A 10751-nucleotide genomic window follows, 5' to 3' on the forward strand; every position below is an offset into this window, starting at 1 on the left:
ACCGGTTCTAGCAGAAGCCGGCGAAATCAACCGATTCTGTAAGAATCCTGCTAGAATTTTGCTAGAACTATTATGACAGGCCTCCAGCTAGAATTCTGTAAGAATTAAGCTAGAATGAGATGGCAAAGAATTCTGCTAGAATCCTGCTAGAATTTTGTTAGAATTGAATGGCAGAAAATTTTGGTAATAGCCAAACAATTAAAAATATTCAATTTGAAAAACATAACAAAAGAATCTTTATCAATTTATTAAACACTCAATTTTCAATTACACTTCATCTTCACTTCATCTTCACACACACATTTTCTTCGTTTTTCCTGTGACTTTAGTGACTATAGTCGTCTTCCGGCAGGATGCCGGCGGATCCGGGAAATATGCCGTCCAACTTGACATGTCCAACTTGATTCCAATTAGCGGCCGCCGGAGTTGAGGGTGCTGGTGGTGAAGTTCCTCCGTGGGCCATGTGGTTCTCGTTGACATTTTTCTGAAAATTGATCGAGCCTTCCAGGTCGAGGCAATGGAAACCGTGCCTGTGGAATTGAAATTGAATAATTAAAGTAACTTAAAGGAAAAAAATCTATAAGTATTTTTCTTACCATATTCGGATTGGCCAGGCGGCAAACGGAACGACGCCGACGCTACTTTTTCTGATGGCAACTTTTTGTCACGCAATTTCTGACAAGATGGCGGTCACAATGTAGTTTGGCGAAAATGACGTCATTTTCGACGAACTTTGCGCTGCCAGATTGTTTGAACAAAATTCTTATAAAATTCTAGCAGATTTCGCTCTGTCAGAATATTCTAACAAAAATCTTACAGAGTTCGGACAGCCCTGCTAGAATCATTCTAGCAGGATTCTAATAGAACCAATTCTCCCAGAAAATTCCGTGTCTGGGTAGCAGAAGCTGGCGAAATCAACCGGTTATGTTAGAATCCTGCTAGAATTTAGCTAGAACTTTTCTGACAGGCCTCCTGCTAGAATTCTGTAAGAATTTTGCTAGAATGAGCGGGCAGAAGTTTTCTGCTAGAATCCTGCTAGAATTTTCTTAGACACAATTTTGTAGATATTTATATTTGTTCTTTTTGTAACATGAAACGAGTTTCAAAATTAAATTTATTCAAATAATGTTTTTTAATAATCACAAAACGTTGAAATTCTAAACTTTCACATTTTTCCACTCATATAATTTTTTCCGAAATCTTCCTCTTTCTGGAGATCTGGCGTCCGGGATTTCTGTTGGGACGTCCTGCTTGATTCCTCGCGCTTTTATTCGCTGGTCCCTCCATGATTACTTAACAAATCTTCGGACAAATTTCGGAAAGACCTGCAAATTTCCATATATCTTTAAAAATATTTGTTTTAACTTATTTGCCGGTGCTTACCTTACGTTTTCTGAAATGCTTTCGCGTAGCCGACGGCCACTTTCCAAATAAATTGCATCTGAAGCCTCTCCACCGCACTGGAATCGTTTTTTCCCTGAGTATTCAAAGGACGAACCAACACAATCTAAAGCCTGTTGTTTTTTTGGCGGAAGTCAAGTTCGCCACAAAGCGGTTTGGTGGAAATGACGTAATTTTCGACATATTTTGCTCTGTCAGATTATTCCAGCAAAATTCTTACAGAATTCCGGCAGATTTCGCTCTGTCAGAATATTCTAGCAAAATTCTTACAGCATTCTGATAAGCCTTCTAGAATCATTCTAGCAGGATTCTAGCAGAACAACCTCTGCCAGAAATGTTCGTGACTGGGAGGCGGTCTAATTAAAAAGTTCATTTTCCGAGTGATTTTATAGCCTTTCTTCAGTAAGGTGAGGAAGGCAAAAATGAAGTGTAAGCTGTATTATTCCTTTCATTAGAAGATTTTAGAAAAGAATCTCGCATACTCGCAACAAATAAATAAATAAAAAATAAGCATAGCTAGCATGGAGCCATCCATAAACCCTTGGACACTTTAAGGAGGAGGGGTGGGTGAGTTGGGGTTCGTTTTGACGATTGTCCACGCTCCATACAAAAAAGATTTTTCTTTTTAGAAGAAAGAGAAGAAGAAGAGATTATGGGATGTCTTATAGTTGCTTTCTATGAAATAAAAAAAAAACATTGTCCACAGTTAAGGCATTTTTGAAGCTGTTTATTTTTCAGTTCACTTGGTTCTTGAATTGTTTAACTTCACTTAGAAACTTTTTATATTTACTTAACCTAGCAAAAGCGTATTTAATTCATTTCAAATGAATTGTTGCTCATTTTACGTCTACATAACTTGTCGTAGTTTGTATCACTAAGGATTCGATGTTTAAACATAAATACTTATTTTCTACTGCATTAAATCTACAATAAGCTTAGCAGTCTCACCTAAATCGCTGCTTATATTTGTCCCTCAAATTACTGTTGAAATTTTTAAAATCGTTAGATTTGTCGATTCTCCTGCTATACTCAAGTACAACTTTTTCGAGAGCAGCATTGGTATCCGCACTATCCTCCAGTTCTTCCGCTAAATCTTCTAGCAAACTATCAACGAAATCTTCCCATTCGTCGGAAGATTTATCAACATCGGTCGTTTGGTAATGTTTAGCCTGTTGCACGATGGCAATGTGCTTGTGAGTGAGGGATTCCTTCGGTATGTACTTTTTCAGCATATTGACGGCAGCTTCGTCGTTCAAGAAGCCGTGAATTGTCTTGTTCAGGAGCTCCTTTATTCGATCTCTGGTGACCTCGTTACAACCACAGATGCACTTGATGCACTCCACCACCTGAAATTTGAAGGGAGATTTGTTATTTTTGTGTAGTGCACGACAAAAAAAACAATTCTCGAAATCATGAATTGAATTCACGAATGCGAGAACCACGAAGGAATATATTCACGTTTATAGTGCAAATGCAACATCCTCATGAATAAATTCCTTAACTTAATTAACGATTGCGAGAATTGATTTTTTTTCTGTGTGGCAATATCAAACTTGAATAACTCAAACAAAATACCACTAGAAATACTACGTAGAAAATAAGGATGATACACAATTTGGGAATAAAATTGTACTTAAATGCTTCAAAGCATTTTATGTGAAATAAAACAAAAATAAATTCATTCATTAAAGATGACCTACGCATCATCCTGACACCGTTCATTAATCACGTTCAGAGAAATAAACGTTCAAGATAAAATCAACCTCCGAATAAACCATTTTCGACCAACATACAGGGTCTACCTTCAGCAAGGTATTTTGGCTTAAACTCACGACGTCTAACCACAGTGGAAAGCATTAAACGTCTCTCTTGCCCCAACATCATGACCCCATCCCGTCTACCGGTAATTTTGATTGTGATGTTGCCTAAAATGTACGCATCATCAGTAAGACGGTAATTTATGATGATTGAAATTCATGATCATAGATCATCACTATGTGGCTTCTAAAGTACATAGAGAAATAATCATGATAATCATTTTGTAAGAACAAGCGACAGACAAGAACAACGATGGGGTAACAAAATCATGTGTGTCTGATCAGTTCATCAGCTTACTGTTTCGCGGTTTCAAGCAAGTAGATCGAAAGAGTTGATTAAAATTCGTTACACTCATGAATGAATTACTTTAAGAAAACAATCAGTAACATTGTAACACTGAGAATGATGTCGCTTTCAACAGAAAAAAAAATAAAATAAAGAAATTGATCAAAGTGGTGGTTTCAGACGAAATTCACCATGATACACTTACTTTACTCATTGTACTGCAGATTCTGGTGGAGATGCTGACTAGATGTGAAGGAACTCGAGTGCTTGGATGATGCGCTCTGTTCAATCACCCGCACAATTCTGTTCAAATTTGATGAAACCCAGCGTAGATTCCGAGAACAGTTTGGCGGTGAATGTTCGCCTTTTTCGCTGCTACTGCTGCTCCGAGTTGCTCACCTCATAACACAAGAGGAAACGTCTGAAAATGAAAATAAATATTTTACTAACCCCGTGGTATACAAGACGAAGAGGCTTCGCTGAAAACAAACTCCTCCTCTATACGCACGAATGATAATTGTGGGAACTTTTGTGTTTATTCGCTGCAGCGTTTTTTTATGGAGAGGTTTACTGACACATCGTACTACTATTATAAGCTTTGTAGGTACCTCACGATTGGGGTAAAAAATAGGGGAAAAGATCAAGGCTAAATGCGTAAGAAAATGAAAATGAAGCACGCCGAATCTGGACGGCACACAACTAATTCTTCTGATACTTGTTTGGATAGATGCACACATGGACAAACAAACAATAAATAGCCCTTCCATTTCTCACAGTTTCGTGGAATGGAACTCTCGAATCTGTTATAAATAAACAGTTATAAATTTAAAACGTTACTTAATCCACCTAATTCCACTTAATTCCTCGCATATTTTTATCAAAATATCTGAGATCCGGCTTCAAAAAAATTTTATTAAAAAAACTTAAGTACTTATAGCTATTGATAGGGTTGTTAGATCTTCAATTTTTTGGGCTTGTTGGAAAGGTCTTTTGATTACCTATCCAACGATGGGTCGCATGACAGATCCGGACAACATTTTCATCAAAATATTTGAGATCCGGCTTCAAAAAAGTGTGTAAATAACACTTAAGTGTTCATAACTTTTGATGAGGTTGCCAGATCTTCAATCTTTTGAACGCGTTGGAAAGGTCTTTCAAATACCTTTCTAACAATGATGGGTTTTCTTACAAAAACCACCCTTTTACAATATTTCAAACCACAGTCAAATCGTTTTTTTAGCATAACTTTTGAAGTACTTTTCTAAACATCATAATATAAACTAGGGTCTTGTGGGACCCCAATACTGATCAAATGAGACCAAAACAGTCCAAATCAGTTCTGCCAGTCCGGAGATAATCGTGTGCACATTTTTCGGTGCACGGACTTACAGAAATACACACGCACAGACATTTGTTCAGAATTTGATTCTGAGTCGATAGGTATACGCGAAGGTGGATCTACGAGGTCAAATAAAGAAGTTCATTTTTCGAGTGATTTTATAGCCCTTCCTCATTGAGGTGAGTGAGAAAGGCAAAAAAGGCTTTTCGTTTGAAACCCCTCTTTTTTATGCTTGCAATTCACTATGACAGCTGTGTCGAATTTTTGATCGGATTAACATTGCTGCTTAATTGGGTATTCACTGTTTTGTCTTCTATACCAAGTCTTTATTTTTTTTCGAGATCGCACATTTATCGTGTATGATTGATTGATGTTGGATATTACTTACTATTTTTTAGTATTGTTTTCTAATTCCATCAACATTCTTTTTCTTGGCTATTTGTTTGGTCAATATTTAGCGATTAAAAAGATTGTTGAATTTGAAGGAGCTTTCTACATTGTTTCAAAGTATTGTGGTTCAAAATACCTAATTTAGTAAAAAAAAACATGTAACGGTTACCAAATTGTGTAATATTCTATTTCCATCAGACAAATTCATGCAAAGTGACACTCCGTTCACGAGCGGCTTTTGCGTTGCCATCACGACTGTCGGACTGTCTATATTGATTCTCAACGTTTCCGGCAAAATGAAATGAAGCAAACTTTACAGTTGATTGTTTTCTTAGTCACGCTCGACTACGCATTGACACCACACCTGTAGTGTCCCTCCCAAGTGGATTGGCGCTAAACACAAAAAAAAAAACTGTATCACACTCCCTTGAGGTTTCTTGAGTTGCTTTTATTGACAAAAGTGGTGTAGCGTATACTGGGGTGACATTGATAGGTTTTAGATTTTTCCGCAAAATGCAGACTTCAAATTAAGTCTGACGGAATGAAAAGAAATCGTACTGACTTACAACGGTATTAGTATGATTCCATACCATTCCGTACGTATTTAATTTGAACTAACCCTGGCTATCAATGTCACCCCGGTTTACGGTACAGTCCAGTCTCGAATCACGACAATTTTTTTTTGTTCTCAAATTTTCGATTGTCTAGCTTTAGTATGATCCCTGAAATACGCTTAAGTGATTTAGAATTTTTAAATCCAAGATATCGGCCAAATGGCTGTGATGAAATATTGAAATAGTAGTTTATGCAACAAGTTGCAAAAAGAGGATTTTTTTCAACACGAGTCGTATATTTATCCGAGTTGGATAAATACGAAGAGTGCTGAAAAAATCAAGTTTTGCAACGAGTTCCATACAACATTTTTTGAAATTCCAAAAAACACACACTGAGTGAAATTTTATGTCAAATTTTCATTTTCTTTGTCAATAAATCGTGTAAATCAAAAAATGTTGAAAAGTGTTACTTTTCGAAACAAGTGCTGAAAAGTTCAACTTTTCAGCATTTATTTTGAAAAGTGTTGCTATTCGATTCTGTTATTTTTGGTACAGAAAAGTAGGCTATTTCGTCGTTCAAGAATGACAGGAAAAGTAAGTAGTTTCACGACGGAATTGCAAAAAAATACATTTCCTAATTTAATAGGCAGTCAACTATTCAATGCTGTAGAGCGAATAATTTGGTTTCAACTATCCAAAATTGACTGAAATTGGGTCACAGAATATGAATTTGATGTTAAAAACAAAAAAAAATTAAAAAAACGAAAAGAAAAATTATTTTTTCGTGTTTCGATTATCCGAAGTCTTATACAAACCTTCGGATAATCGAACTTCGAATAATCAAAACTTCGGATAATCGAAGTTTCGGATAATCGAGTCTGGACTGTACTTAAAAAAAGGAATAATGAGTTTGGATCTTTATGTTGCATTTTGCATGAAATAATGTTGTTCAATTATTTTGATTCTTAAAAAGTTGGCCAAATTCAGACAGTTTTTAATACAAAGGTCAATTTACTCCGTATGTATTATTTTACTGCTGTTAAAAATCCATAAATTGAATTAATGGAAATAAAGTCATCTGTACTTGTCATAGGCATCGCATTACCTAACTTTTCCTGCTAATATAAGACTGTATTCCTCTTTTTCCAAAACTGAATCGATTCTCGCAAAAATAAACAGAGGGGTAAATGAAACACCTAAAGTTTGCACACATTTTTCCACTCACACCAACTCCGCGCTCTGGTGTTTTTCTTCTGGTCAGTTGCTGAAGTTTTATTTACTTGTACTGGAACTAGAGAAGCTGTGAATTTATTTATGTACCCCACTCGAGCGCGAACAGAGATGCCGCGTAAACACTTGAAGGAAAACTGGGGAAACCGACAACAAACTGAGAATGAGAAATGGTGGCTTTTCTTTTTAGACTATATTTCTACGGAGAGGGTGGTGGTGGGCAGAAACCGTGAATTTTTCACGAAATTATCAAACATTTCGCTGCTTTGGTTTTAATTTCTGCATGAATTTTGAAATGAAACTTACAGGTTTATCATGGTTCTGAAAACCCTCATACAACCTAAACATGCATTTATGGCCTACTTAAAACCTAAAATGTTGCTAGGGCATCTAAATGTTCCCAACACCGACAACATAGAGTTAAGAACCATCCATAAACAACGGGGACTCTTTTGTTGTAAACCCAATAATAGTAAATATTTTAAACCACAATTTTGTGTCTTAAAAGGCTCAAGACAGGATTTTGTATTTGCAGATTCAGAAAAAAAATCAAAAGGTTTTTTTATAGTTCCTCAAAACAATAAGGCTACCTTAAATTAACGTTTCAAAGAATTAGTATGAATTAATTGTAACTGAATTCATCGAAAAGAAATATATTTATTACTTTTCATTTTAAATTTTTGACACTATTGGCATAGTAAAACAAAACTTCCGGGTCCCGGGAATTCCCGGAAAATGGCCGGGAATCGTCACCCTCTAGATACAGATTGTAATTTTAGGTACACTCAATCGGTATTAGCATTCGAGGTACCAAGATTACTCACTTTATGTTTCGTATGGTGACGAAGTTTCACATGAAACTTATTGTTGCTTGTTTTAAAAGTATAAACTGCACAATCTTATCTCTCCCGTTGATAGTAGGCGCGATGATCTCCCTCAGTCATTTGAAGAATGAATTTTCTTTGAACAGCACAATATGCAATGTAACACTCAGCTGGCGTTGACTTTCAGCTGCCACGGCCTACTGCCCAGGAAAATTATCACATGCTCATTAGCGTAACACTGTTAAGCACCAACCCAAAGTTATCGATCCAAATTGCTCGCTTGAATTACATGAAATAATCCATTATCTGAGGCAGGTTAAGCACGTTTTCTGGAACTTTTCCCTCAAACAGGTTCATTACGTGTGATGTTTTGTCACAAGAATCGTTCTTTTCTTTATTGTGACCGTATTCCGGCGTATTTTTAGATCACTCGACTAAGGGGGCTAAGAATTTCGATGTTTGCAGGCAGGCGGCGGCGGCGATTATGCGCAGAACAACCAACGAGCGAAAACTACGACCACGTGCGAACGTCTGCGAATGCAAAGTGAAACTGAATGACTGACTGAAGCTAGGGGAAGAAACGCCATCAAAAGAATAAGAGCTATAGGGGAGAAACGTTTGCAGGTACATGCGCAATTTGCAGCTGTTCAAGGGAGGCGAATGTTGTTATTAGGGTGATTCAATTTACGCTTTTTTTTCGAATACGGGTGTATTTTTGGTATGGTTTCTTCCAACTACTATGTTTGAAGAGATAATGTGACAACTTGAATATGAACAAATGCCAAATTTATCGAAGGATCGGTGAGACAGCTACAAAACAAGACATTGGGATTTTTTATACCAAAATTTGCGGTCTTTTGATTTTTTTTGGTTTTGACTTGGATTTTGTAAAGATTTTCATAATTCAAATCATGGCAATTGAATGAAAAAAAAGAAATAACAAGCCATGCTCTCAACACTGAATAAAACATGTGTTTTAAAATGCATGTTACACTAGTTCAGTTGTTTAGTAATCATTAGTTTGAAAAATATAATATATTAGATCCAAAACCGCCTAGAGGCGGAGTTGGGTCTTAGAGAGTTGATTTTAAATTTTAGTGATTGGACAGAAGGGTAACAGGAAAAAAATGTAAAATCTTAGATGTGTAGTTGTTCGGGGGACCTTTTTGAAGCTAATTGTGTTGCACGGTGCAATACATCCCTGTAATGGACGGTGAAAACTCAAATTTAAATCACTCTTGTTAAATATTTTCCGAGGCGATTTTATTAAAGAATTTAAATTAGTATTCATCTAGGTATTCTTAATTTAATGATAATATTATAACATCATAATTTTTTTTTATTTTGATTATAACATTATTCTACAATGTTGAAATAAATTGTTTTTTTTTTAAATTAGTAGGTAGTATTTAAACATATTTAATACCGCGCATCAAATATCAAGAATTCAAGAGATTTTTTGGTAAACGTGTGACGCATTGGAACTGCTATTTTATCTCTAATTAAAACGACCAATTGAACGCCACAAAGCTGAATTGAAAACTGAACTTGAGCAACTCTCTACGAAATCGGCCGATTTCGACCATTTTTATTTTTTGTATTTTTTGATTTGACTCAAACTTTGTGGGGGCCTTCCCTATGACCAAATATGCTATTTTGTGTCATTGGTTCACCCATACAAATCTCCATACAATTTTGGCAGCTGTCCATACAAAAATGGTATGTAAATATTCTAACAGCTGTAACTTTTGAGTGAATTTTCTGATCAATTTGGTGTCTTCGGCAAAGTTGTAGGTATTGTTGAGGACTATTGAGAAAAAAATAGGTACACGGAAAAAAAATTTGAGGATTTTTTTATCAACTTTTTTTTTACTAAAACTCAATTTCCCAAAATACGTATTTTTTGATTTTCGAGATTTTTTGATATGTTTTAGGGGACAAAAATCCGCAACTTTTTAGCCATAGAGAAACATGGTCAAAAAATCTGCCGCCGAGTTATGAATTTTTGAAAAAATAGTGATTTTTGGAAAAAATCGAAGTTTCATGCAAAAACAAGTTTGACATTATTTTTTAATGCAAAATTGAATTTACAATCGAAAAGTACTTTACATATTTTTTGATAAAGGGCTCCGTTTTCTAGATATAGCCACCGAAAGTTTGATTTTAGCGAAATATTTGCAGTTTTTCAATTTTTAAAAATAGTGACCATGAGTGACCATTTCTAAAAATATTTTTTTTGAAAAGTTCAGAAAATTTGCTATAAAATTGTCTAAGAGACATTGAAGATTGGACCTTTGGTTGCTGAAATACAGCGGCTTAAAGAAAAAGAAACACGAAAATTGAAGTTTTCTAAGTCTCACCCAAACCGCCCACCATTTTCTAATGACGATATCTCAACAACTAATGGTCCGATTTTCAATGTTAATACATGAAACATTCGTGAAATTTTCCGATCTTTTCGAAAAAAATATTATGAAATTTTTTAAATCAAGACTAGCATTTTAAATGGGCGTAATATTCAATGTTTTGCCCTTTTAAAATGTTAGTCTTGATTTTAAAATTTTCAAAATATTTTTTTCGAGGAGATCGGAAAATTTCACGATTGTTTCATGTATTAACATTGAAAATCGGACCATTAATTGCTGAGATATCGTCATTAGAAAATGGTGGGCTGTTTGGGTGAGACTTAGAAAACTTCAATTTTCGTGTTTCTTTTTCTTTAAGCCGCTGTATCTCAGCAACCAGAGGTCCAATCTTCGATGTCTCTTAGACAATTTTATAGCAAATTTTCTGAACTTTTCAAAAAAAATATTTTTAGAAATGGTCACTCATGGTCACTATTTTTAAAAATTGAAAAACTGCAAATATTTCGCTAAAATCAAACTTTCGGTGGCTATATCTTGAAAACGG

General features: G+C 35.3%; 1 protein-coding gene and 1 long non-coding RNA gene across 3 annotated transcripts; both read right to left on the reverse strand.

Annotated features, from left to right (window-relative positions):
• Nucleotides 1-216: 216 nt before the first annotated feature.
• On the reverse strand, nucleotides 217-718 carry LOC119765435. The gene is made up of 2 exons (XR_005276722.1): nucleotides 597-718; nucleotides 217-530 (listed from the first exon to the last, which is right to left on the reverse strand). It is a non-coding gene; the product is annotated as an uncharacterized LOC119765435 (long non-coding RNA).
• A 1459-nt stretch (nucleotides 719-2177) lies between these two features.
• Nucleotides 2178-8384, reverse strand: LOC6046474. Of its 2 annotated transcripts, none has more exons than XM_001863630.2 (3): nucleotides 7842-8384; nucleotides 3710-3925; nucleotides 2178-2747 (listed from the first exon to the last, which is right to left on the reverse strand). In XM_001863630.2, exons 2-3 carry the CDS (start codon nucleotides 3716-3718, stop codon nucleotides 2346-2348), a joined length of 411 nt encoding a protein of 136 aa, XP_001863665.2. In that variant the 5' UTR covers nucleotides 3719-3925; nucleotides 7842-8384; the 3' UTR covers nucleotides 2178-2345. The 2 variants fall into 2 exon arrangements, with proteins under 2 accessions (XP_001863665.2, XP_038105078.1); XM_038249150.1 differs by lacking the exon at nucleotides 7842-8384 and adding an exon at nucleotides 4013-4201.
• Between the last annotated feature and the right edge of the window lie 2367 nt (nucleotides 8385-10751).

Source organism: Culex quinquefasciatus, chromosome 1, assembly GCF_015732765.1.
Source record: "Culex quinquefasciatus strain JHB chromosome 1, VPISU_Cqui_1.0_pri_paternal, whole genome shotgun sequence".
In the NCBI taxonomy this organism is placed as follows: Eukaryota; Metazoa; Arthropoda; class Insecta; order Diptera; family Culicidae; genus Culex; species Culex quinquefasciatus.